The sequence below is a fragment of the Athene cunicularia genome, assembly GCF_003259725.1.
Source record: "Athene cunicularia isolate RWA chromosome 1 unlocalized genomic scaffold, athCun1 chr1_part1, whole genome shotgun sequence".
In the NCBI taxonomy this organism is placed as follows: domain Eukaryota; kingdom Metazoa; phylum Chordata; class Aves; order Strigiformes; family Strigidae; genus Athene; species Athene cunicularia.
This window is the reverse complement of record NW_020799091.1, coordinates 108,230,034-108,257,994: the sequence shown is the minus strand read 5'-3', so window position 1 is coordinate 108,257,994 and position 27,961 is coordinate 108,230,034. Positions and strand designations below refer to the sequence as shown.

General features: G+C 36.9%; 1 protein-coding gene across 5 annotated transcripts in view; it reads left to right on the top strand.

Annotated features, from left to right (window-relative positions):
* The window catches only part of ROBO1 (roundabout guidance receptor 1), a 643,819-nt gene that overhangs the window by 572,338 nt on the left and 43,520 nt on the right, over positions 1–27,961 (top strand). For 4 of the 5 annotated variants that reach the window (XM_026851549.1, XM_026851540.1, XM_026851556.1 and 1 more), the window contains 10 exons: positions 7,758–7,766; positions 10,458–10,582; positions 12,493–12,664; positions 15,143–15,348; positions 16,759–16,840; positions 17,006–17,174; positions 17,275–17,441; positions 20,999–21,120; positions 23,516–23,747; positions 25,033–25,154. In XM_026851549.1, the coding sequence (XP_026707350.1) occupies positions 7,758–7,766; positions 10,458–10,582; positions 12,493–12,664; positions 15,143–15,348; positions 16,759–16,840; positions 17,006–17,174; positions 17,275–17,441; positions 20,999–21,120; positions 23,516–23,747; positions 25,033–25,154 (1,406 nt within the window). The remainder of the gene's footprint in view (positions 1–7,757; positions 7,767–10,457; positions 10,583–12,492; positions 12,665–15,142; positions 15,349–16,758; positions 16,841–17,005; positions 17,175–17,274; positions 17,442–20,998; positions 21,121–23,515; positions 23,748–25,032; positions 25,155–27,961) is intronic. The other variant, XM_026851531.1, reaches the window with a different exon arrangement.

Sequence of the window (27,961 nt, the reverse complement as noted above, 5' to 3'; positions counted from 1 at the left end):
GGAGTGGTGTCCCAATTAAAAGAAGTTCAGGTTTCTTTTCAGTTGACAGTATTCCTTATTGACTGCCCAAAATAAGTTGGTTTTTTTTTTAAATGACCAAAATATACTGCACTGTAGAGATTGTCCTTCCATTTTTAGGGTGTGTTTGGTATTCATTGATCATGGGGCTTTGGCCACTTTTCACGAATAGCTTCAACTTATTATAAGAAGGTTGGTATGCATTTCAGGTACTTCTTTCCAAGAAGAAAACTGTACTATCATAAACAGCTAGGAAAAAAAATCCACTCAGTTTCCTTTTCAGTTCTGCTATCTTTAGCTGTAAGTCAAAAAATGCAGTAGGAAGGTCCTAAGAGTTCTTCAAATAGTGTTCAGCTATCACAATCTTTTTCTACTTCTGCACAGCTTATTTAAAATTCATCTATCTTTTTTCACTGTTTTAAAAGACTTTAGTATAAATATTTGTAGCCACGACTACTTAGATTGCAGCAGTGCCCAAAAATTACCTCAGTTCTTTTTAAACACAGACGAAGACATCTCTTCTCCAAAAAGAGAAGCCTGGGAAACTGGACTCCACAGTTTACTGCATTACTCTAGTTTTTTTTAATAGATGGAATTAGACGTCCCAAGTGTGGTCTCTAAATTGTATTTGGTTTATTGGATGGTTTAGGAGGACCTAGAGCAAGGAAGGGGGAGGGGAGACTAGGAAAGGTACTTCTAGAAGACCTTAAATCCCTCTTTCCCTCCCTCTGTCTTATAACCCCCATATTTCCGATTTCTCTTGTCACTCAAGGCAATGACTACAGGTTTTATGAACGTTGTAAACTGCATACTACATGTATTAACCTGAAAAGTGCTACCTTTTAAAACCACACTGCAAAGTCTCTTTCCACGATTTTTATTTTAATCATAGAAATCTTCATTGACTGCCACAGAAGGAGATAATAAACTTTCTTATTTCATCGCTAGTATCAGCAAATAGTTGAAAATCTCTTGCAAATCAAAAATCTCACTTGAGTGCACTTTACACAGTTCTCTTCCCACAAATTTTTGCAGTAGGTTCCTCCCACACACACATATGCAAACACACTCACTTGTGGAGCCCTTTTCATCTTCACTTTTTAAATGTTTTAAAAGGAAGATTCATTAGCCTGCTATGAAACAGACATTAAGATTATACCATTACACAGCTGTGACACAGCTGAGATAGAGCCAGTTTTTACTAGCCAGCCCCATCAACTAGAGTTGAGGAGGGAAGGACCTCTCAGCCTAAATCAAATCTCAAAATGGCCAGAAATCCATAAGGAGTTAATGCCATTTGATAGCTCTTGAAAACAGAATAGCACCCAAGCAGGAGGTCTGGTTAATGTACAGATCTAGTGCTGTTTATCAGCAGAGGGTGGAGTTTGAGCCACCAAAGTGTGTAAAGAAGCTTAGTGACATTTTAATGCCGATAATGAAACCAACAAACTGGTGAAAGAAATTGCTTGTTGCTCCCACCGCAGAGCTGAGAACAGATACCTTCCTGCTTGCTGCAGGAGGGAAAATCATTGATTTTGAATCCATGGCACTTTAAGTTGATCTCTAAAACTGGTTCTGGTGTTGATGATGTTGAATTGCCACACTGTGTGTGTTGTGACGTATGTGTTTAGGGTGTGTGTTCTAAAGCCATATCCTTGGCTGTGTCTCTCCCTGGTATGTGTACCAGCTCTACATGCACTTACATTTTCAAGACTATTTGTACTGTCAGCACCAAGGAATGATACTTGCCTTTTTTTGTCATCAGACCACTTTCACACAGAGCATGTTATCTCTCCTGAGTACACAGAGGCACCTGCCCTATTTCTCTGGGTACCAAGTCAAGAGGCATAAGCTAAATCCAACCTTCCAGGCACATTCCCTCTGCTGAGAATGAGAGAATATATTCTGCCCTGCACGGTCAGAGTGTCATGGTGATGTGGCTACCAGGTTTTCAGACTGCAGCTGTCTCATGACTGCTGGTTTGAGATGCAGCCGAGTAGGCGCACAGTGAGTAGTGCAGGTGGCAGCCCACCAGTAACCAGTACTCTAAGAGTGGCACTTCAGTGTAGGGCACAGACTCTAGCCAGTCTGTTTCTAGGTTGCTGCCCAGTCTTCACTATTCAGACAGAAGGGAGAATGTAGGTCAATTGTAAACAAAAACAAAAATAAATAAATAAAAACTCATTGGGAAGTATGTAGAGGAACACAGCAGTAAAGTGATACTGAGATTTTCCCTTTACTGCCTTTTCTGTGCATGAACCTGAAATGTTGTTACAGGTAGGGGGTTCCACTATTTCTAAAGGTGATCTTACTAGAGTTCCACTATTCCACTTAGGGTTCTAAAGGTGATCTTTCTAGGATTCCCCTGTTTTTAAAGGTGATCTTACTGTTTTTCCTCATACTTGGTTAACTGCTTTCTATCTTAATTTCATTCTCTTACTTACTATTACAGAAAACAATTGATTTGTTTCTTTTCCAATCGGTTAGATTTCTGTCTTCTTGCCTTTAGTAGCTTTGAAGTTACCAGAGTCATATATTCCTTTAAATTTAAGAAGTGCTTATCTGACACATCAGCAGCAATCCAAACCAGATTTTTTCCAGTCATCGTAAATGTAATAAACCATGATCACTCCCTTGCTGAGGGTTTGGAATTACAAGTCATCGCTTTTGATTTGAAACCTCAAAAATCTCATGTAAACATTTAGCTTCAGCTATATGGCTGTGGCATGCTTGGCGCCAGACTGTTAGACCTTTCTTCAGAAGTTTGTACTGCACTGTATCACACCTCGTGCTCTGGGTCTACATACTGTGAGAGTATTCGTGGTGACTAAGGATGACCCAGTCTGGTCCTACATGAATGTTAATTTTAGCAGAAAATGTAGGAAAGTATGAATTTATATATGTAGCTAGACCTCAAGAACTGACAACTGAAAATATAGAGACCAATACAGATGAAAAGCGATATACCCCAATTCTTTTGTGATGTACCTGGTGTTATTTTCCCATATTTTTCACAGGTTGAAGCCAGGAGACAGCTGAGTGTCAGCATTTACATCTTTTCAGAACAAGAGATTTTGGCCTTTCTTTATTTCTCTGTAGAAAGTGATACTTTTCACAAATGACTGCAGGGAGATGTGCTTATCAAGGATATTGGGTGTTTCAGATTGCTTTGATAAGAACAAATAGCCTACAAATCACTAGATAAGGAATGAAACATGGCATGTTGTCTTTAACTATCTCTCTAAAAGTTTTTGCAAAACACCAACATAAATATCTGATAGTCATGTTGCAGAAAGGTGTTCAGTTGTCCTTGTTTGGATACTTGAAGGTAAAAAGTACTTATTTAGATTCCAGAGCTTAGCAGGCCTAGCAATGAAACATTTAGGAACAGAAGAGGTTGTCAGCTTTATAGCTGAGTTTTTGCTTGGCATTAGAGAAGGAATTAGAAAATAAAATTGTTCAGAACAAATATATTTTCTTTAAGGAGTGAGCAGTTTGACCAGTTTGCTAAATGTACTCAGACACTGACATTTGCTCTACATATAACTCTAGTACCCAGATTTTCTGTACCCACTCAGACAGAGGTTATAAGCAGTGGGTTTCTCACTCGCTCATTTCATACAGAGATTATAAACAGCTGACTTTACATTCTACAGAATGGAGCATTCTTTAGAACTGCAATGCTTCATGACAGATAACGTCTCTATCTCTGTACTGTCTCTGTTGCTAGCTCTGGTTTCTCCTCCCAGACTATCTAGTCTCTGTCTAGCCAACTGCATCAGAAATGCCTGCTACTGAGGTCCACTGTCTCTTCCAGCACATGAGCTCATACTCTCATCTCATCTCCTACCCGTTTGTTTCTACAGGCACATTCAACCTCTGATATTTTTCACTCAAACTGGGATTAATGTATCACAACATTAATTGAAAGAAATCTAGATTTCATTGTGACTGACATTTCCTAGATTAGCATGACCTTGATGGTTGTATGTTATTATTGGCCTGAGGTTGGGATTGTTTCATTTCTCTGGTGCAGAATTATACTTTCTTGCTTCCTTTATAATAGCCTTCCATGGATGTCAAGCAGTCCTTGAAGATGTGAAGTTTTTTATTTAAATAATCAAAAATTAAACACATTGAGCTTAAGTCAAAAATATTCATCTTGTGTCAGCTGAGTAACAAGATGTCTTCTGAGCACCTGGAAGTTATTCATAAATAGTAATAGTCAGAACAATAATTAATGAGTATTTAACATGCAGAACAAAATACTGTTTAGTAGTAAAGTACCACCTCGAATTTCAGGATCTCAAAAGCACCTTATTAGTACAAATTAATGAAAATTTCTATTTTACTCTCTTTGAGATAGGTAATTACTACCCCACCTTTCAAGAATGGGGTACTTGAAGTTTATAGCTTGTCCAATATCAGACTAAGAAATAGACACAACCCTGTAATATTTAATTCTGAATATGAGGAAACTGATGAGTTATAGAGAAACACTAGATTGACATTTACATTCACCTTTGTGAGAAGAATTGCAAAATGTGTTATTTAGAGATGTAGGCATTGCACACAGTATGTTGAGGTCTCATGTACCTGTAAAGAAGGGCTGAGAGAATAGGGTTTGCACACAGCTTGGAGAGGTGGCTTCGGGGTGGACATAAAAGCAGCCCCTAATACCTACAGAGAGGTTGTCAGTAAGATAGAGCCAAGCTTGTCACAGTGGTGCATTTTGGGGAGGGCTAGAGACAATGGATTGTAGTTGAAACAAGGGAGTTCAAGGCTGGGTATGAGAAGAAATTGCTTCACTGGGTGGACAGCAGTGCATTCTTAGTACTTGGAAGTTTTCAAGACCTAGCTGGATCAAGCCCTGTGCAACCTGTTCTGGCCCTGTAGCTGACCCTGCTTGAGCAGGAGGTTGGACTACAGACCCCCAAGGTTGCTTCCAACCTGATTATTCTATGACCCTACAATACAGTGGCTCCATTAATATCTCTCAGCTATACTAGTCTGTAGTTTAAGTTCTAAAACTGCAAATTCCTTCTCCTGAAAGTGGATTTAACGATATCAATAGTCCCAGTGAGGTTGATAGGATTGCTGGCAAGAATAAGGCATTAAAAGATCACGTCACTAGTCTGGAAATCACTTTTCTTTTGGCTTTTATTCAGTGACTGGACACGTCTTCCCTGAAAAACTTCACATCAAAGAAATTATTTGAAAGGCAAAAATATTATTCCTTTGGTATTTGTGGTTTTACATGCTAACTTCCTATCTTTACAAACAGGTTATTCCCCCTAATTGCCATGTGAAAAGCCATGATTAACACAGGGAAAATTAATTTATTTTATAATTGAAAGTGCTGTCAAATAAAATGTACCATAGTAGAGAAAAAGCTACTTACTTCTCAGTTTTAGTAACCTTAGATATGAGTAGGATGTAAATCAAACCGAGAAAGTGGTCTTTGTTGTAGTTGTTGCAATTATTGTTCTTTTAAACCACATGATATCCCTCTGACAGAACTGTTTATATTTTTCTATGAAATTTCACCCTTTGCCCTTGCCACAGATTTGCAACCAATGTGCTGCCCTGTTTCTACAGGGATTTATTTTCATGTATCAGTATCCCCTCTCTTATTACAGGTGGGAAAAAAAATACATTTGCTTGACAGGTTTATTTTTGACCTACAATAACAAAACCATCTGGTAGAAAAAAAAGTGGAAATTCAGCACTTATAAGTTAATTTAATTTGTATTTTATTTGTAGAAACGTAATAGAGCAACCAAGACAAATTTCTACCTGTTAGAAATCTTCAAGTGAGCTTTCAATAGAGGGCTTAGGCAGCTTTGCATTGCTACCAAGAAGGCTGAAACTTTCCTCTTTTTGGCACTATTTGAGTAATGGAAAATTGATCATTTAGAATTACTTCGTCTGTGCAAGAATTGCATCCTGTTAAGTCTCTTACCAGGCTATTTCATGTAGAATGAGAGTTGTGTTTTATGGAGAAGCATTTCTAATTCCAGATCAGGTCAGCCCGTAATTGCAAGTTTAGTAGAGAGCTTTTCACTTAAAAAGGAGTGGTTGCTGTGTAATACACTTACACACAATCAAGAGTACCTAGGAGCTGAGTTTTGGGGACAAGCATATTTCTCTCAGGAATTCTTGTGTATCATTTCTTGGCCACTCCTCTTACAAGTGTTTGATTTGCAGATAATCTGAGCAGAATAATGCATGCTGATTTTCTCTTTGAGAAATACTGAACCCACACACTTAAAGAAAGCTAATGTACATCCAGAATAGTTCCTTAAATTTTCAAATCTTTGAAAAATGGTAATTTCAACTTCCTGTGTTAGGCATTATTTCCTTAAAAAAAAAAGTCTCAAATAACATAAAACCTAAATTCTCGATATGATCTGTTTTGGGGGCATTCAGTTGCATCTTCTTACCTTCAACATGATCCAAATTACAATATTACATCTGATTCTCTTTCTGCTTCATTTTCATAATACACCTGGAGTCCTCTCTATTTATTTGAACAGTAAGCCAGTATTCCTCACGTTTAATGAATTTTGGCAGACTGGATATTATTAGTTTTTTTCAGAGGGTGAGGTATTGCAGGTGCTTACTAACTTGATATGAAAGTGTACCCTGCTGAACAACAGTTGTTTTACTCTCAAGATGAAGCGTTAAGATTAAAGTCTGGGTATTTGTAACATCCATTTTAAAAATTACATATTTTTTGGACTTTTACAGTAATTATACCAACTACTCTTTTTTGATTGATTTCTTTGTCAGTATCTGTGTATATTTTGAAAACTCATGATTTTTGTTTTTATATTCTGATCTGTTCTTTCAATTAGTGATAGGTGGTTGGAATGCTTTCTAATTTGCCTTTCCTTTATAAGCGTAGTTAGACTGCCAGGATCTGTGCCATTTCAAAGTTCATGATAATTTTCAACTATGGTTGAAAGATAATTTAGTATTAGATCATTTAGCACTGAACATTTCTTTTGAAAAATCTGTTTGCAATAAATCTGTGGTTTTGAACATTTTAGTGAAATGAGGGGGTGAGAAGAAAAGGGTTAAGAATCTTTTCAAATTAATTGTGGTTTACTTTGCATTTGCAGCTTAATAGTGAGCATTATGACCTTGATACAGTGATCTTATACTAAAGAAAATGGTGTGGGGGCGAAATGCCTTGGCATATTATTATTTTTTTAATAAACTTCCTTTGTAATAGCAATTAACCTCAGAAAAGTATTTTCCGTTTGTAGATGTTTGAATGCTTTAGAAAGGTTATAAATGTCACTGTTCCATTTGAGCAATGTTGCAAATTGATATTTACTGGAGATTTCAAGTTAATTTTACCATGGAAAGCTCTTTGCAGAGAAATAATGATAAAATGAGAAAAAAATTTTACTCAAGGTTACACAACAGTTCATTGCAAAGGCTTGGAGTATGACACAGGTTGCCTGAACATTATTTCAGTCTGTTACCCATTTTCCTCTACAGCCTACTTTCAGCATTTGATAGAGACTTCTGCTTAAAAATCAAATTAAAAAATTGTGGTTCAACATTTTAAACCTATTTTGCACATAATAGAATATATGTGTACTTTCTAAGGTCCTTACCAACAGTCCTCTTTATTTTTTTTTTTAAGTTTGCTTTATTCTTTGCTTTGTTTCATATCTATTCAGTTTTATTTATTCCATGTTTTGTTTTTGTTTTGTTTTTGTTTTTAGTTGTGTCTGGTAAGTTGAAATTTTATTGGCCATCTTCTAGTCATCGTGTCACTGTGACGGGAACTTCTCCTCCCCTTCCCATCCATCCCCTTCCATGTCCTTCAACCAGTCAGCTCCCATCTTTTACTTGTTATTGACAAGACACATCGCACAGAATAAATTCTGCATGAAGTATGGGTAACTTAATGACAAAGAGAAAGGTAATGGGTTGCTAACTTTCTGTCTGTTTTTACATGATGTAATGAGACAAATCTTAATGTCTTTTATCTTCAGTGGCTGCATTCATTGAACTTCAAAGTGTTCTGTAAAAAATTATTTTTGTTTTAAAGTTCTCAAGGATAGAAGTTGTTGTTTCCTTAAGTGGATTATTATTTCAGCATGTTTTACAGTATGTTCATCACTGAGTGAGGTGTGAAAGCAAACTGAAGTTAAAAAAGGACAGTGAAAATGCTTCCAGTACAGTGAACTTTGAATGGAATTTAATAACAAATTTTCACTTAAAACTGGTTTAATTCTTCTGACATTGAAGCTAATAGGATATTTATTATTTACATTAATTGCAATAGATTTAGAATAATATGCATATGCATAATATGCATATATATATAATGATATGCATACAAAATACATATTTAGAATAATGTCTAGATAAACATATGCCTATTTACTTTTTATAAATTGTACTATGGTTCCCTGAAAGACTGAATTTCCCCTTATTTCCTGTGTTCGGTAGACCCTGACCAGTCATCTTCTGGTATCAGAATCACAAGCATTCAGCTATTTCTCCAGTGGTCAGAATATTTTAATCTCTTTACATCTGTATCCATTCTCAAGTTCAATAAAATCTGAAACCTTATAAATCCTATGCACTAGCACAGGATTTAGAAATCCTCAGTTTCATTTTGTGTGGCATTGTGTCACAGACTAATACAGAAACAGCCAAGCCCTAAATTTGAAGGTATGCTAAATTTATTCTTGTTATTAGCATCCAAAAGCATAACAAAGGTACTTCACCCTCATCTCCATTTTCCCCATCATACTGTGCAACCCTGTGGCAAACCCCCAACAGGTATTACCTTCTATTCTAAATTAAACATGCTGTCATGTCAAAGTCTTCCCACATCTTCTTCCAAGGTATTGATTGAATGTTTCAGAGCTAAATGTTTTGAAGTCTGCTAATTGCTGTAGGTCAATCTGACATTCATTTTGGATAGTTTCTTATATAAGGCAATTCTAGGAAAGGTAGCATTTGCATCCAAATGTAAATAATAATATGTTGTGCTTTAAAAATTCCTCCCAAAGCAGGAAGGTCATGGTAAGAGTATATTCTAATATGATCTCAGTAAGAAGCAGAGACACAAGGCATGAGGAGCAGATAACTGAAAGTACTGGCCTACAGGAACACTGAAAGCAATTTTTTTAGAAAGGAGTTTGAGTGCTGTCGAGTTCATTCTAGATAAACCTACTTCAGGTTTATAAAATACACTGAATGATATCTTTAAATGGTATGATTCACACTCTTTTTAAAGGAAAATCTTGTAAATACAGAAATATTTGAAAGGAAAAAAAAAACAAAGCACCAAAACCATTTTAGTTATTAAAGTCAGATTCAAAACATCCCCTTTATTCTCAACTCAAAGAAGAGGGAGAGCATAATTAGTTTTGGACAAATGATCAGAAGGAATTGGAAATTAATAAGTAACTGGGCTTTCATTCAATGCACATTTTTCAAGAAGCGAGAGTTAACAGCCTCTAAAACAATCTAGGTTTTTTATGTGCTAGCCCCATCAAGATAGCTAATGCTGTCATCTATGCTGATTTTTTTTAATTTTACTGACATGATTTTTTGACATTCTATTTACTACTAGATGAAGGGGTTGTTGAAATCTGTATAAATCAAACAGTTTGGACAATGCTGTCTGTATTTATAATGTTAGGCTGAGCAGATGTTTCAAATTTGCCTTCATTTGCATATATATTTTGTTTGAACATGCCCTTGCCTATGTAAATGAGAAAGACATTTAGCTTTGCTGTTTCTTTAAATTCATTCCTGTTCAGAATTGGACTGAAGATCTTAAATGGTTGTAATTCATTCAATAGTATTTCTGGGGCTTTTGTCTAAATTTTTTTGAGACCCTCAACTGCATCAGAAGTCTCTTATATAAGCAATTAAGTGCTTTTTCTCTCCTCAGCTTTCCTAAATCAAAGATGATGACTTTTGTGCATGTAAGCTTGAATTCATAGTTACTCAACGGTGTTTATTGCAGCCCTTGACAAAGTGTGGCCTGTGGGCCAATTGTCCCTCAAAGATTTCACCATTCTGACAGCCATACTCCTCCTTTAAAAAACAAATTGTAACAAATTTCTTTGTTTTGGTGACTTGCCCTGCAAGTTTTCTCATTAAGTCAATGAGACTTACTTCCTTGTGTAAGTGATCAGCAATAAAGGCATGTGATGCACAGTCAGAGTTTTATTTGGGAGGTCCAGCAACAGAAAAGATGATGTGAATGATGCTGGATCTGTGGCTGTTAGAGAGTCATGTGTCTTTGTGTTGCTTCTCCTTATTAAAGAAACTTAACTATCCTGTTTTACACCATTTAAAGTCAGTAGGCAAATTGTGCTTTCAATTAGGCTAAGTTTGGTTTTCTGACAGTAGTGTGATTATTTTTTTATTATTATTTTCTGGTATTTTCCTTTCAGAGCCTCCACAGTTTGTTGTAAAGCCTCGAGATCAGGTAGCTGCACTGGGGAGAACAGTGACTTTCCAGTGTGAAGCAACTGGAAACCCTCAGCCAGCCATCTTTTGGCGGAGAGAAGGAAGTCAGGTAAAACAACCTTTCTGTCCCTTCTTCCTGGCAATTTCTTGAAGAGATGATGTCACGTGAGAAAAAAATATTTTAATTATTGTTTTAAAGATGTGGGAAATAGGTCTAGAGCTTTGAGATTATGGATATTTCTTCTCTGCTTCCAAGTGACATGCATGCTAGATGATATCAGCCTTAATAGAAAGGATATCTATGCTTTGCTGAATCGCCCATTTTCTCCATGAGTGTAAAAATAGATCTATGAAACAACTAGAAACATTCCATGTTTCCCTACTATGAAGATCTTTTTCACCTAACAGAAATTTTAAGAGATGAAGAGATGACTAATGCTGAAGTTTGTTTGAACTCCCAAACACTCCTAAATTTTCAGAAAGTTTGGCTCTGGGTTTATGGTGCAGCTATTAGTTTACCATGTGTTTGTCTATGACAAACTGTACCATTTGCTGTATTGATCTGTATCACTGCATGGGTAAGACTCTTGTTTGGGGCTAAGCAGATCTACTTTCCCACTCAGTCAGTTGGCTGACAAATTATACCTGAATCGGTCACTTTTTCTCCCATCTTCATTATTTGAATGGGAGGGAAAAATATTTTCAGCTTCTTTGTAAATGATCTTGAAAACCAGTGGGTGAAACACAATACAGCATCGCAGGAGAATCACAGTTTTCTTTCAGAGTCATCTTTTGAAGGAGGGATGTGACACAATGTATTCTTTATTGGAAGGAAAGAAGGAATATGGGATTCTGTTTTTCATGTGAATGAAGGAATGAATGGTGCAATACCATATGACAGGGTTCTTTGTGTTACAAAACAATGGGCCAGAGAAATTGAGAACATTTAGAGATTGGATTCTTTACTCCATTTGCAACATTTCTGTCTAAATACCTAAGTACAACTAGACTGCTGACCAAATTTAGATGATCATCTTCAATGGTATAATTATACCAATTATACCAGTATATTATGTTTGTATTTTTGCATTAACTGGATTTTTTTTTTTTTATTGCCAAGTGTTGTCTAGTACATAAATTTCTGGGTCATTTTTAACTCTGCTGAGTGGTGACCACTCGTGATGATTAAGAGAACTGGAGGAGGAGGCCAGTGAATAGTGTTTGCTAATACTGAAGTAGAGGATGTTGTGTCCCATTTTTCTGGATCATTTTTGGAAATGCAAAGTGTACTTAGGCAAGAAAGAGGGCTTAAAAGTAGCCTCTGTGACCTGAAAGTAATCTCATTAACAAATTTTTCAGCCATAGGTAGAAATATGGAATCAGTATTTTGTGTAAAGGATTTGTATTATTTTTATTGCAGTTCTGATTTTTGACCGCTGTTGTTTAATACTATGTAATTCATACCAAAACTATCTAAGTAGAAACTAGCATAGGATTTAATGCTATATTATAAGAGTTGTTACAGAACACAAACACTATGACTAGAGAAATCTAAACAGCATCTCTTTTTTAAAAAGTGCTCCATTCTTAGGAAGGTGGCAAGAGTTGAAATATGAATAAGTAAACCAAAAGCTCCATTTAAATAAAATAAATAGAAAGCCCTGAAGTAAGTTCTAAAACTTTAGGTTTACCACAGCTGCTTGCACCATTATGGTATCTGTACATATCACATCTTTGCTAGTGTCTGCTAAACTTTGTGTAAAGCCCAACATTGACCATAGAGGGTGTTAGAGCAATCCCAAAAGATTTGCATTATTATATGTGCATATTGCACCTATTTTATCACAAAAAATCCTATTAAAGCTCTTCACATTGTGGTGTAGACATGTTTAAGATAGGAAGAACAGAACATTTTATGTATAATGTGAAAAGATTAATTTGTTTAGATATATTAAAGTTAAGCTTGTTGATGTTTGAATTTAACCCTTTTTCCCCCTTTCTTTCCTATACATATTGTAGAATCTGCTTTTCTCATACCAGCCCCCTCAGTCATCCAGTCGATTTTCAGTTTCCCAGACAGGAGACCTCACTATTACCAATGTCCAGAGATCTGATGTTGGGTACTATATCTGCCAGACTTTAAATGTTGCAGGAAGTATCATAACAAAAGCCTACTTGGAAGTTACTGATGGTAATGATACCTTTATTTTATCATTTCCAAGTTTTTATTTTTTATTTGAAGACAGCAGTGGAATGATATGGCACTACTTTGAAATCTGCTTTGAAGCAATACAGATTGCATGTGTCTTTGAACATAAAGATCCTGGTTTGGCCATCACTGTCAGGGGTTTAAAATTTTGGATATTGTGTAACACTGTATTTCCATTTTATCTTTAGTAAGTATACTTCAGTTTATGTATTTCCGTCAGATCTCTAAATTTATCTGGCTCTTTTTTAGCTTACCCCAGTAGATTTAGTTTACTTTCCAATTGCTTGCTGCCTACCTCTTTATCCCTATTACTGTGTGTCCGTTTGCTTATCATCTTCATTTACCTGTTTTTTTCCCTGCCTTTTAATATTGCAGTATAGCAAGTGAAAAACTTCGATCAGTGTGGAAGTCAGTAGAATAACATGCGAATTAATACTGTTATACATTGTTTTTTAGGAGCAGTTAGGAAAAATATTTAAGATGAAACAGCTAGAGGGAGCATGACTGCAAGCAGTTATATATGCTGATGTGAGATCAATTTGCCAATTAACAGAAATGCTTCATATATTTAATAGCAAAGTTACATAGGAAAAATAATCTTAGCATTTACGGAAAAAGAGGGTAAGTGCAGTCTGTGGAGAGACTCTGAGGGGAGAGAAGCTGTTGTCAGAGAAGAGTTTCCATAAACTAAGCCCTGTAGAAAACAGAAATAGTGCAGTACTAGAAACATGCAGTGAAGCTGGAGGATAAATTTTTTTATTTACACCCACCGGATTGAGATTGTTTGGAGGAATAGGACTGCATACTTTCTGGTTTCTCACAAGTGGTAAACCACATTTCTTAATCCACTTTTATCCATTTTTCATTGGGGAGAAGGCCATGGCAAGGTGAGAAATAAATTTTTTAAAGAAAATCAAGAGGTTTTCTGTTAATGACTATGCCATCTGAACTTGGAAAAAATCAAATTAAATATAATTCCTTTACTATGATTGTATGCTCTGGATTGATCTGATGGGTAGTTGTTTCATGTAATGTCTTCAGACAATATTTTTTGGAACTTTTATGAAAGTGAAGGCAGGATATGCAGGATGATACCCTGGTATTCCTAAAGGCAATAGAAGTTGCCATCAAGCCATGGATTTCAGTGCCTTTAGATTTCTCCCTGTAGAGCATAGATTGGTCAACCTCTTAACCACTGATAGCTGCAAAGCTCCTTACAAACCTGTCAAAGTCAAAGCCAATTTTTTACTGTCTCTGCAGAGAGATACTAATGGCCTCACAGTGCATTGCACTGCATTGCAACAGGTTAGAACAAGAAGTAAAGGATAAATTATGCAGCTGAAAACACAGTGTCATCTGTACATACAAATGAAATTACAGCAGTTGGAATTTAGCCAAAAAAAGCAGTACTAACATCCTGACTGTTATTATGAAAAGTAATTTAGAAATATCTGATGTTCAGAAATTATCAGAACTTCAGGTTTATATTTCAGCTACCAAACCAGTTTTTAAGTTACATGAGCCCCCCCCCATGACACTGCTGAACAGATTTATGTCATTTAAAGTTGTCTTTATTTTCAGATCATCTGTTCATGTCATGTTGGATAGTACAGGTAGAGGAGGTCACTGAAACACAGTAAGACAGCTTTTACATCTTTTTCTGATTATCCATTGGATAATGGAAAAACACCCTCATGTAGACAGTCATTCTTTTTCTATGAATACTAGGACTTTATACTGTCCTGTGTACAGTTATTACATAATCCATCAATAACATTTAATTTCCATTGTGTGAAAGATGCATTAAAATTGATTCAAACACCCTGTGGGATTCTCTTTGTGACTTTGAGGTCATATTGACAGATTAAGTCATCATAGAACATAGAAAAGTGAGAAACTACTGGAAAAATATTTCTTAGTTGAAAATTTTTAATATGATCCTATTCATTACCTTTGTGTTTACTTTACTGCTAGGCATCTTCCAATTAAGAAACAACACCAAGATTAGTTGATGGTACACAATAATTTTTTTTTAAGAAGTACATATTTGCGAGGTTATCCCCTACCTGCCTACCCCCTTTTTCCCTGACTTTGAATGCTGAAAGTGTGAATTCTGTTATACAGGTCAGAAGATGAACAAGGTGAATTTTGTGCCTTGACAAAGAATTTGGGAAGTCCTTTCTCATTCCGTTATCACTTTATAAAGGCATTGGAATTAGAGAATGCCTAGCAGAAAACCATTAAGTAATATGTAATGCTTTTTTACTTTCTGAAAATATTGTGTTGTATATAATTTTAAAATTCTGTAGTTGTGCATCCTTATAATGCATACCTCCAACTTTAATTACTTGTTTAATTATCTTTAGTTTGTTTCAAAGCCTCAAGCAACTGCTGTTGCTTAGATGATTAGAAAATTGCTTCCAGTTGCAGAAATCTCTTTCCTGTTGTTTCTTCTTGCAGTGATTGCAGATCGGCCTCCCCCTGTCATTCGACAGGGTCCTGTGAATCAGACTGTAGCTGTAGATGGTACTTTAGTACTGAACTGTGTAGCTACAGGCACTTTAATGCCCACTATCCTCTGGAAAAAGGATGGGATCCTCGTTTCTACTCAGGACTCTCGCATCAAGCAGTTGGAGACAGGAGCATTACAGATCCGATATGCCAAGGTAGCCTGAACTGGCAAATGGGTTTTCTTGTTTGTTTCACTTTGTTTTTTCACCTCCAGGCTCTTTTGATGTAGTAAATCCTACATTTAGAATTAATGGAATGTTAAATAACTATATTAAAATATTTGATATTTCATGCTTTCAGATAGTTCATTCTTTATGCTTAACACCTCAGCTTATTCTGCCTAGGGCACGTTATTTCAGATTTCATAAGGAGAAATGGTTTTAAGAGGTATTAATGAAGGGAATTATTTGGTACTTAAAACATGAAGGAGAAAGCAAAACTTGTACTTCAGAAGACAGATCCTTAAATTATTTGGGCTTTAGCACTACTAGATTAAAATGATCGAATAATTTCAAATGTTTATAAAGAAAAACTTTGTTTAGCATGCTGCAGTAGTAGAGCCACCTGCACAGATTTTTCAAAACAGTTTTTAAAGCTTAAACATATTCACTCAACAGTGTAAACATACCTTAAACGGTTAACCACCTGTCAGATACCTGGCTTCCTTGGGGAACTGTAGCAAGCACCTGGTCAGTATTGCTGGTCGTGCCTCACATTCTGTAAAACGTTTTAAAATATGAAGTTTTAGCATACTGACTATTCTCTGCTATCTTTCCTGTGGTTTGAAATGCAGGGTTTTTTTTAAAAAATTAGGCTGAATGTATTACTTCACTGTGTTCCCTAGAGTTGCCCTGTTACCAATTACAAGTTACAGTGCCTTAGTTTGAACCTCAGATTTTTGAGCACTTCCGTTCAGGTCATCTACTGAGGCTGGGATCTTAGGAGGATAGCATTTCCTTTTTGGGAAAAAAACTCTTTTGAAATGTGATTAAGTCACATATGGACAAATAATCCAACATTCAGAACTAGATGAGAATAGCATATGGAGATTCCTTTTTGGGTCTGCTGTAGAGTGAAATTTATACTAACACAGGGAACCCCATGTGTACAAGGCTCTATGCAATATTTAAGCTTTGTTTCAAGGATGACATGCTCTCCAGTGCTGCAGTCCAGACAATCCCTAGGCATTTTTTAGGCATAAGGCTTACAGTTGCATGGGGTCTTGTCATCAGAGTTCCCTCTCAATTTACTTCTAGGACCTCTGCAAAGTAAGGAATAAATGCTATAAGAATTGGACTTCAGTTTGTTCATTACAGAATAAGTAACCTCAAATTAGAATCTGTGGCTTTTCCAGTTCTTCAACAAATACTCAGAAATAAGTATCCATTTTCATTTTGCAGTACACAAAATCATAACTTCTAACGGAAGAAGTTTCTGGTTCGAAGTTTTTACAGCCTAATACGTTTATCCATATTCATGGGGGAACACAGAGAGCTGTAATTACTTTTCTAGCCCACTGAGTGCCTGATTGTTTCAAATATTTATTCTTCTCTTTTCTCACTCAGCTGGGCGACACTGGTCGTTACACCTGCATTGCCTCAACCCCAAGTGGCGAAGCTACATGGAGTGCATACATAGAGGTCCAAGGTAAATCAATTAGGGTTTCTCTGCATGGAGAAAATACGTAGAGGAAAATCAGAAATTGAAATGCAGAATATACCTGACCGTCATAAATTGCCAGTGTGGATGTGCACAGCATTTAGGTTACAGCTGCTTCCTGTGTCTACTCAGCATTTCTCTCTCCTTTGTTAGAGTTTGGAGTCCCAGTGCAGCCACCAAGACCCACTGACCCAAACTTGATTCCTAGTGCTCCATCAAAACCCGAGGTTACAGATGTCAGCAGAAATACAGTAACATTGTCATGGCAACCTAATTTGAATTCAGGTGCAACACCAACCTCTTACATAATTGAGGCTTTCAGGTATATGAGTTTCATGTGATCTTGCTGTACTTGTGCTTGTATGTAATACACTGTTAAAGAAGCACGTGCTAACCTGCTGTTGTGTGTGTTTTGTCCGTAGCCATGCATCTGGTAGCAGCTGGCAAACTGTAGCTGAAAATGTGAAAACAGAGAGTTTTGCAGTTAAAGGGCTAAAACCTAATGCAATTTATCTATTCCTTGTGAGGGCAGCTAATGCATATGGATTAAGTGACCCGAGCCAAATATCTGATCCAGTGAAAACTCAAGGTAAGCTTTTGATACTGAACATTTTAGGTGTCAAAATTGACAGAGCAATACCAGGTGCAGGAATTCTGGTAGCTTTCAACTGTCTGCCTATCTTGGCTATAATATATACTAGATAGATCAAGTTTAAACACTGTATCCTACTATTTCTATAACATAGACTCTGAAGGGTGCTTAGACAGCATATTTCATTGCCTAAGGGAACCCTAGTATCTCTTATCCAAAGATATTTACATCTTGCAGAATAACTCTTGTTAGCAACAAAAGTAATCTCTGATTATTTTTTTTTTAAGTTATCATGCAAATCTTCAAATTCCGTGGAAAAGTTGTTATGTCCAGTGAATCGAATGAGGCTTAAGACTGAGACAGAGCAAGAAACAGTACATAATTTAAGTTGGTTTCTGCTGCATTAGGAAGGAGAAAAGTTCAAAATTTGAAGAAGTTAGGCATCATGAGCCAGTAAATAAGAGGTTTTGGAAATATTTTGGTAGTACAACTATTGAAAGTAAAATATTAGGGAAGAGAGACAATACTTACAGATAGCCAAGTGGAAGAAAAGGCTGGGTAGTAGTGGATGAAGAAGTCATCTGATGACTCCAGCTATGAGTGAAGTCCAGCTATGGACTGAATTCAGCTATGTAAAATTTAAAATAACTTTGTGTTCACTGTAGAAAATAAATGACGCTTATGGTGGTGTGCAGGGAATAATGCATTGCAACTTTGAAGCCTGCATTTTTACCAGTAGACATACTTAGATCCTTAAGAAGAGAAAAACTGGGCATATCCCTTTTTCAAAGTAGAAGTGATAGAGAGAATCTTTCTTTATTTTTTGCTTTTCCTACTTACTGGAGAAATTGACCCACTGGCTTATTATGAGTGCCTGTGTGGTATGGTTGTTTGTCTGTTTGCCTTAGTAAGTACATGTTTGTTTTAGTGAAGAAGTTTCTTAGAGGAAACAAAGCATTTTCTTTTGGTGACTTTTCATTTTTTCTGAAGTTGGTCTGAAAGCAAGTATTTCTCATCTCCCTTGGGGTGTGAACAATTTCACATTGCTGTCCTTTGTTATGCATTTCTCCTGATGGGTGAGAATTTCAGTGGATATATATATATAGACAGGAGAGTCACAGCCACATGGAAAATAAGGATTGCATGAGTTCCATAGTCTGTTACCAAGGAGAGATTTAGTAACTTTTAGTGATTTCTGTATTCCTAGGAATAGAGCAACATGCATTACTGTGTGGACAGGCTGCAGTGTTCTACACGAGTTCTTTTTCATGCAGTGTAGTTTCCTTCCTGGAAATGAGATGAGGTATGGGGTCTGAATGTTCCAAATGAACTGATCACTGACCTGATTCTGATAAAGAGCAAATGAGCCACTGTGCTGTTTACTCAACAGAATTGAATCGTTTTTAATGGCATGGAAAAACTTTGCTGTCCTCAGGGCTGAGAACCCCACAAAGCCTGAGTGAAAATAACAACCAATAGATAAAATTTTCATCAGTAGTAGGAAATGTAATCAGGTTCAAATTCTTTAAAGCGGTTCCTCTGTTCTTCCAATACTGTTTCAGTTTTGTGTAAGCTGCAGACTTATCTCTAGAGGATGGTATAGTCTTGTCCTAAATGCATGTCCAGACTAGGAACCTAACCTACTTTCATCTTTAAACTTTACCAACATTAACAGCAACATGCTTAGGTGTCCTCACTGTCAGTCTGTGTCTTGGAAAGTTGGAGCCGAAAAAAGAAAACACGCGTCTTGTTGTATAGCACAGATGCGCAAATGGCTGAGCCTATTAATAGTTTGATTCATATTGTTGATGACTCATCTTTTAGGACTAGCAAAAATAGAACTAATTACTCCACTGACTTTCCTGTTATATTCTAAGCAGGGTGATATTTAGGCAACTGTCCAAAGAGAAGCTTCTATCTTTAATGCTTTCAAACTTGGAGGGAAGGGAAATACTCTAATAAATGTACTGTTTGGCAGAACATATACATGTGAACACAGCAGTGACTCAGTAGAGGGCTTATTAGAGGACAGATTATTGTTTTGTTGTTATCAGTGTTCACTGCTAAAAGTCCAGATTTGTCACTCACTGACTGCACGCTTACCTGTTTGCTTCTTTAACTTTGAAGAAATCCCATCTTCTTGTAAATATGTTGAGGAAACTGCATGATAAAAGTTCAAAGCGACATAGGCTCTGTATTCCCAAATGGGAACTGTATTTCTGGAAAGAAACTTGTCCTCATGTCTTGTCCTAATGCAGTTTTACAATGGTTTTATTATTATTTAGACAAGACCAAAAGGTGCTAAAGTGAGAATATGACCGCCGTGCTACAAACCTGCTTTACAGGTGTTGCACTTATATTTAATGTGTCTTTGGTATCAGCATCAACTGCACTGTACAAACCTCAGCTTTCAAAGTAGTCTACAATTCTACTAATTACAGTAGCTGTAGTTGTATGTAAATATAGATGTAATTTCTATGTATTCTCTCTTTGGCACTTGTAAGCAGACAGGTATCGAAATTTCCAAGGTCTATAGAGAACAAAACCCTTGAAGATTTTTCTGATCTTGCTTTGTCACTAGAGGAGGTCAGGCAGGGAAGTAGTAAACTGGAGCAAAGTTTATGTTATGTATTATTTGTATCTTGAATTAGATTAATTTAAACATAAGTAAATAAAAGTACTTTTTATGAATTTCCCAGTCTGTGAATTTTAGCCATAGTTAGCGTGGTATTTGTTAAAAAATGAAGTGATCAGAGAGAGATATGAAATCAATACAAAAACTACGTTATTCTGCTGTCCATAGTACATGTATATTTTAGACACCTTTTTAGTGATTGCCCTATAGATTTTATGCGTGTTTGACAGTCATTCCATTTCCATTAAATAGGCTTTTCAAGGGCTCTGCATGCAGAAAATATGTGTTTCCATTGTACCATTGCACATTTGAGAGGAATTTGTCCCTTCATGCGTATGAACAATTCTTTTAGCTGTAAGACAGACCAAATGTCAGTAGAGCCAGACAGCACTCAGCTGTGCTCTGTCTCCTGTTTACAGAAGTCACTTGCCATCAAAGAAGCTAGAGCCACATGACTATTTTTTTTTTCTTCAGTTGTTACATTTATTTTCTAATTAAAAACAGTAAAATTGCTCAAGTATTTATCTAAAGATACAGCTTCAACTTTTGCCTTTCTTCATAGGTTTCCTGATCTCTTGGAATTTGCAATGGGTAATAGAATGTTTTCTCCTCCCAGCAGGAAGGAATAAAGAGATGCTGCTGTAGTCACTTATCAAAGACATGCTGAGCATGGTTTTTCTTTTTATGCAACATTTCCCTCCTATTTCTCCCTGTTAAAGTGCAGTGCATTGATTCGGTACTAGCTAAGCGTTGGTGATTTGCTCAGGAAAATACTTCATGTCGTTTTTTCTTACGTAATTGAGAAGTACTTAGGAAAAACTTTTTTTTGTGATAGCATCATATACTTTATGATGTATTAATTTGTATTTACATATACTTAACAATCATATATATTGAATGGAATCTTAAATTATTACAGATGTTCCACCAACAAGTCAAGGTGTTGATCACAAGCAGGTCCAGAGAGAACTAGGTGATGTGGTACTACATCTGCACAACCCTACTATCCTTTCTTCCTCATCAATTGAAGTCCATTGGACTGTAAGTATAAATCTGTATCATGGAGGTGGTTATATATACTGTTGAATTGTACTATTTCACTGGAGTCAAGCTTTAAGAGGCTGTGTAGTTGTGCTAGCAAATGTTTTCCTTTGGAATGAGTGCTACTTGGGCTTTTCTTCCCTACTTCATTAAATTTTCTCCGATTTTCACCATTTTATATCGCCATAGAAAGTGCTGCTTACAATATGGTGAGAGTTTCAGAGTCCTCCTCTGGAAGCTAAAGGGCTGATCAAAGCCTTCTTAAGTATTATCATTTGAAGCTTTTTCGCTGTTTTTGGTAGGAAGCGTATCAGTCCCCTAATGAGATAACATGAGCACTTCTCTGTATGACAGTTGCCAGTGAAGAGAAATACTACATAATTCTGTTTGAAAGTGTTGCCTCCATCCTCAATACATACTGAGAAGCACACCCAAACCCATAGAGCCTCATCTGAACCTATCCTTTCCCACAGTGCTATGAGTATGTTCAATACAGGAGAAGAGACAAAAAGGGCAGTTTTCAGACGTGCTGATTTTGCTCTGGTAGGATGAAGCAGGAAGTTGGCCATGTGGAGAATATATTAATAGCAGGGGAAATGAGAGAATGAGGAAATATAGGAGTGCTGAAGCAAGGGGAATGGGAACATACATGGAAAAGATTCGAGTAGGCTTACAAGACTGAGGCCTCAGTGAGAGAAAGGATTAGAAATGACTTACTGTTGGGCACATTTGGCAATCGAGAGGTAAAAATGAAGAGAAAGAACAACAAGGGAAACTGAAAGTACCAAGCAATGAGATAAGAAAATGTAATTCAAATAAGAGCAGTTTTAAAATAGAATGCAGAATGAAGAAAAAATGAAGGATAATTATACCACGTGCAGGAATAAATCCAAAGGGAATGAGCTTTGAGGTCTTTTTAGGACTTGCATCTGAATTTGTCAATATATTGGCAGAAACAGTGTAGGATAACACAGGGTGTAGCCCCTGCCATGCCATGGCAGAACATTTTGTACAGGAACAAAAGGCATTTTGACTTTGTAGAAGAGCCCTAGTCCAGTAGAGTCCTGGTCCACAACCAGGGCTCCTCGGTGCTGTAAGAGTACAAATGGTATCTGCTGTGTTGCACAGCAATTACACTGTCACCTGCAGTATGGCCCCCTGCAGCAGGCAATCTCCTGTTTTAACTAATAATGCTAAAACATCTTTGAGGTTGCTATCATGATTTTGTTTGACCTTTACATACAGAAGAACTTTTTCCGACAGACAGTTTTTGTCAGTCTCTTGGGTGGCCTCTGACTTTTCTGCAATTTCAAAAATAAGCATTACGTCAGTTTCAGCTAACACACGCATTCTTTATGTGATTATTAAAAATTAAACCTGTTGCTTTTTGGAGTAAAATTACAAGGAAACAGTTTTATTATATCCCTGCATGAGATTTTTGAAAATGGGGAAAATCTGATGCACTTCTTAAATTTTTTTTGTAGTTGCTGTTGGACTTATTTATTCATCAGAAATTGAAACTTAAAAGATAATGAAAGCTCTACGAGAGATCATTTCTAAAGGATTTCTGTTTTAGCTATAGCCAAACACATTTAGTCCCACCCTGGTTTACATTAAGATCTCTTTCTCCAAACATATGATATAAAATGACCTCAGTCCAAAAAGGACCATTGAGCATCATTTTGATCTGCTTTTCCAAGACTCATCTGTGTTACCATGCTGAGTTATGAGCCTCTTTAGAGCCCTCTCAAGACAACCCTTCCCCTCCCGCAGAGGAGCCTCCCATGGAGTGGTTGGATATGGAGGAAGTGCTTGGGCAGATCTGCCCTCTGACAGAGCCCAGCCTAATCACAGCGATGGAGATAGTGCCAGCTGGCTGCACTTTCTCCAGAAGGAAGCAGTCAGGAAGTGGTGCTCATTTCATGGATTTTGGGAGGCATCCACACCTCGGGAGGGTTGGCGGGCTCTCCCTTTGATCTCCATATTCATCACCCGGAGTTGTGGAGCTGTGTATCCCCTGCCCTTGCCTTGCCCTGTGTACCCCCTGCCCTGCCAGGCAGAAGTCTGGCCTGTGCTGAGCTCCATCACTCCACAGATGCAAAGGCTGTTCATTTCATGGAGCTGGAGCATATTATACAACTCCGTTATCCCCCTTTAATGCCTTCATAAATCCACAGAAACCAGTGCACTTCTACCAGCATCACACAGATTAATGCAGTTGTGAATCAGGCCTGTAATTTGCTGTAATGCAAGGAGCAGCTTTCATCTGCTTTGGGAGTGTCATTTACTTGCAATAAAATAAATGGATAGTCCAAGGACTGAATATAATGTCACAGACATCATTCCTGATTCATATTTTTTAAAGGATGTGTTGTGTTTTCTGCTGTCTTGCCAGGTGGACCAGCAATCCCAGTATATTCAAGGATATAAGATTCTGTACAGGCCTACACCAGCATCCTATGGAGAGTCAGAGTGGTTAATCTTTGAAGTGAGGACTCCAACCAAAAACAGCGTTATCATTCCCGAGCTGAAGAAAGGTGTAAACTATGAAATCAAGGCCCGCCCTTTTTTTAATGAGTTCCAGGGAGCAGATAGTGAAGTGAAATTTGCAAAGACCCTGGAAGAAGGCAAGTAGGAGTCAGACTGTCTTCATCTTTCCTTTTTGAAGTAGTAGTCTGGCCTGCTTTCCTCTGATATGTTCATTATTTGATTTTGTTTGAAGTGTGTGCTGTTTGAGAACAGCAATCTGCAGCAGAGGAGGCTGTGTTGGACTGATCATTATGTGGATTGTTTGGTGACACAGAAGTAAATATTCAGAACCACATGCGAGAGACAGAAAGAGAGGGATGTGCAAAAATCCCCTGCAACACACAATGGGAAATGCGCTTTTTATCTTCACTGCAGTATGTACTCCTCCCCGCTGAGTTCATGGTCTGGTCACAAGTGACTTCTATCAGATTCAAGCACTTGCTAATCACCATCTTGAGTAGATAGCAGACACCACAGAAATCATCAAAGTGCTATAGCTGAGGGAATGGAAAGCACATTTTTAGAAGGCTTTTATATCTGGATCAATCAGTAAGACAAAATGAAAAGATGAAGGGGGACAACAGATAGAGTGGACTAAATTATGTATTTCCATCTCATACATGCACTAAAAAGAGAAGGTTCATGAAATTCTTCCTTTTGTTGCTGCTCAGACATAATGAATATGCAAGATGGCCAGTGCCTCTAAGTAGGGATTTCAGTGCCTCTGTTGGGTTGTGCAACCTTTCCCCTTCTCTCTTTGCTCCCCAGTATAAATGCTGTGTAGCTCTGGTTTATTGCTGCAAGTGGTTCAAGAGGTGTGCCTAACTGCATCCATCTGAAGCATCAGCTAACATCCAGTTTTTAGAAAGACTATTTAAAATGAAAAAAATAAATTATTATCGTTATTATTATTATAAATGTGTTAATATTAACACATTCTGTCCTGATTTGAATAAGTTTTGTATTGGTCATTATTATTTATGCACTGCAGGAAATGAGATTTAGCATTCTATTGGGGTCAATTTATAGACTTTATTTTTCAAAACTGCTGATCCTGGGTGAGAGGATTTGAGTCCAGTGAGAAATTCAGTGGTCGGGACTGTGACATTCAGGTAATGGGTGTCTGAGTTTGGAGAGTCTGGTGACAAGTGTGACCTTTTTCCTGTTCTTTACAGTGATACTGCAGCAGAACTCAGGAGGTTGGTTGCAGGTTCACATCACTTGCCTTCTGTATCATTTTATCTTGTGGGCAAGAAGTGCCCGCAATGAAGGATGGGCATAAAAGAATGCATTTGTATAGTCCAGAAACCATCTTCCTAAGAGGAAGACTCCCTTCTGCATGTGACAAACTTAACTGTTGAATCCTTCTTTCCAATCAAACAGCTCCTAGTGCTCCACCTCAGAGTGTTTCAGTAACTAAGAACGATGGGAACGGGACTGCAATTGTGGTCACCTGGCAGCCGCCCCCCGAGGACAACCAGAACGGGAGGGTTCAGGAGTATAAGGTACTGCTGGCATGCCTTGAGCCCCTGGCAGAGGGGCTGTGGGCCGGGGAGTGACAGGTTAGGTTGTTCGTGGATGGTTGCCTCCATCTACTGGTTAGTCAGAGCAAACGAGAGAAAAAACCGCTTGAACTCAAATGCTGTATTTAGTAGTTTTGTCTAGATGGTAGAAGGCAACTAAAACAGCCTCCATAAATCAAAGCAGGGTCAACACTCTTAATTAAAACAACTACCTTCTTGCCTTCATTATAACTTGAGAAATGCACACACAAGTAGAGAGGGAACCATACCTGTTTGAGAACCATTCTGTGACTCAAAGACATTGGCTGAGGTAGTAAATATGAAGAGGCTTAATGAGTTGAAAAGCTCAGGGATAATAATTAACAGTGTTAAGGTCTGAGTAAATTATGCTTAACTGGGTAGTTAAAACAAATGGAAACTTTTAAGTAGAGAATGTGCTTGCATGATAATAAATGTATTTAGTGTATAGAAATTTTTCTTTTACTTCACACAGAGTTCTCATTATGCCATTCCATTTTTAACAGATTGTAAGTATATTATAAAATATTTATTATTTGTTTGTTTAGCAACGTGCACTATATTTATTTTCAATTCAAATTGTTTTGCAAAAATGTACATAGCAAAGTAAATGAAGCTTATTTTTCCTAAGCAAGCTACAGATGTTTTAAATATCTAGTTGTGGCTATCAAGTAAGTTTTGTATCCACAGAGAGGCAGGATCTTTGGGTTTAGTCTCCTGTAAATGCCCATTATTGAGAAAAATTTTTAAATGAGAATGTCTTGCCTATTTTTTAGGTTAATACATTGTGCTATAGCCATACATTCCTAGCCATCAAAACTCATTCTGTTTTTCTTTCTTTTCCTCAATAGAAATGGGAAAGGTAAGAGGTAGCTGAGCTTCATGATCAGAGTAATACGACGCCTTTCAGAACCTGGTCAACTTGTAAAAAAAATAAGTTTATGGCTTAGTTTCAGATATATAATGTAACTGGGGAAAAAAAGAAATGCAAAGCTACTTTATTTAAAGACAGACCTTGAACTGAACAGGTGGAATTATTTCCATCAAGAAACTGCATCAGAGGAATGTTAAGGTTGTAAGGACAAAACAATAAAAGTCAGGAAATTCACAGTTCTGAGTGCATATAATACCTAACATACCTCCTAGCACTGAGAGGTAATAGGCTATCAGTAGGAACAAGCATCTTGTAGTGCTTGTGTGGCACACTGGCATGATTCAAATCTGCATTTTTTGTGTTGATTCCATTATTTTATTTTGCGCTTTTAACCATGGACAGAAAACAGACACAATTAATTTATATGTAATTGCTACTTAAGTTGCTATATGTAATTATTTTTTTCTGTCTAAAAACTACATAAATGCAGAACCAGTGATTTCAGATTAAGAACTAAGAACAAGAAAAAAACAAATAGAAGTCTTGTAAAATTTTCTTTTTTCTTTCCTCTTTGTTTTTCTATTTCCTATGTCTTCTCCCAGAAAAAAAAAAAGTTACACATATGTGGGGGAGTTCTTTGTTTTCTTAGAGACTAAGATCTAAGGCACAAGTGTACTTACTGTAATTAAAGGATAAAATAAATAGGAAGGAGGATACCATCTTAATTGAAGAACTGTCAGGAGCACACATAAAAAAGCCAAAAATTCAAATCACAGCAAGAGTCATTCATTCCTTCCCTAGCATGAAGTTAGAAACTCTCGTTACACTAATTCTCTCTTCACTTACATGTATATATAATATGAATTCCTCCTTCCTTCATAACATTCTAAAAGTTTGTTTTCACTTGCCTATTTAGGTACAGTCAGAGTATGACAAGTACTGGACAACCTGATGTTTAACCTAATGTTTTATTAATTTCTCCATGCATCTGAGAACAAAACATTTTTATGAATTAGTAGTGCATAGTTACAAGTACATAATAAATTGTTTTTATTGTTTACACATACGCTATTTTAAAAGGTAGCAGTAACAATTTCTGTGAAAGACATAAGTAAAAATGTAGATTTAAATCAGTTGTTCCTCACTTTATGCATTTCTTATTTACATAAGAGCATTTTACTGGACCATCTGTTAGAATTTAGGAGCAATATTACTCATAATGACACCACTATTGCTGACTGAAACAGTCTCTACTTAATATCAGAATATAAAAAGAAGACTCTCTTTCTGTGCTCTGACCTACTCTACAGCAGCAGTTATGCATATGCTGCATTGGGATTCTGTTTCAAAGGAGCTTAAAATATATTTCAGATCCTCACAGCCCACTAGCCTTGTTTCAATCCTTGGCATCCAGAGAAGGAAAAAGGGCATTACCGTGTCCTGAAAGTGAAATAAAATTTCCAGTGTCCAGGTGGAAAGGGTTCTACAGAAAGGGCCCTAGCAGTTCTGTACGTGAAACTCTAGCTCACTCACCTGACAATCCACAGCAGCAGAATTGCATGAGGGATTAAGAGCAGCTATCTGGATACTAAATCTTTTAGGAGCTCCATATGTCAAAAGCAAGATCTTCCCTCCTGTGTACAGTCAGCACAGGTTCAAAAATGCTGCTGTTCTTAGGAAAGTTTGCTTCTTTACAGATAAAGTACTGATTCTAACTAATTTAACTTTCTGGTTAAATATTAATTGTAGAGCAATACATTTGTGGAAAGGGAATAAAAAGGAAATCAATACAGCATCATCAATTTTTTAGCAGATCTAGATTAGCTGCTACTTCACCTTTAATAGCAGTTGAGAGTTCAACCATATTCTTAAAAGCATGTGCTACATCAATGGTGCA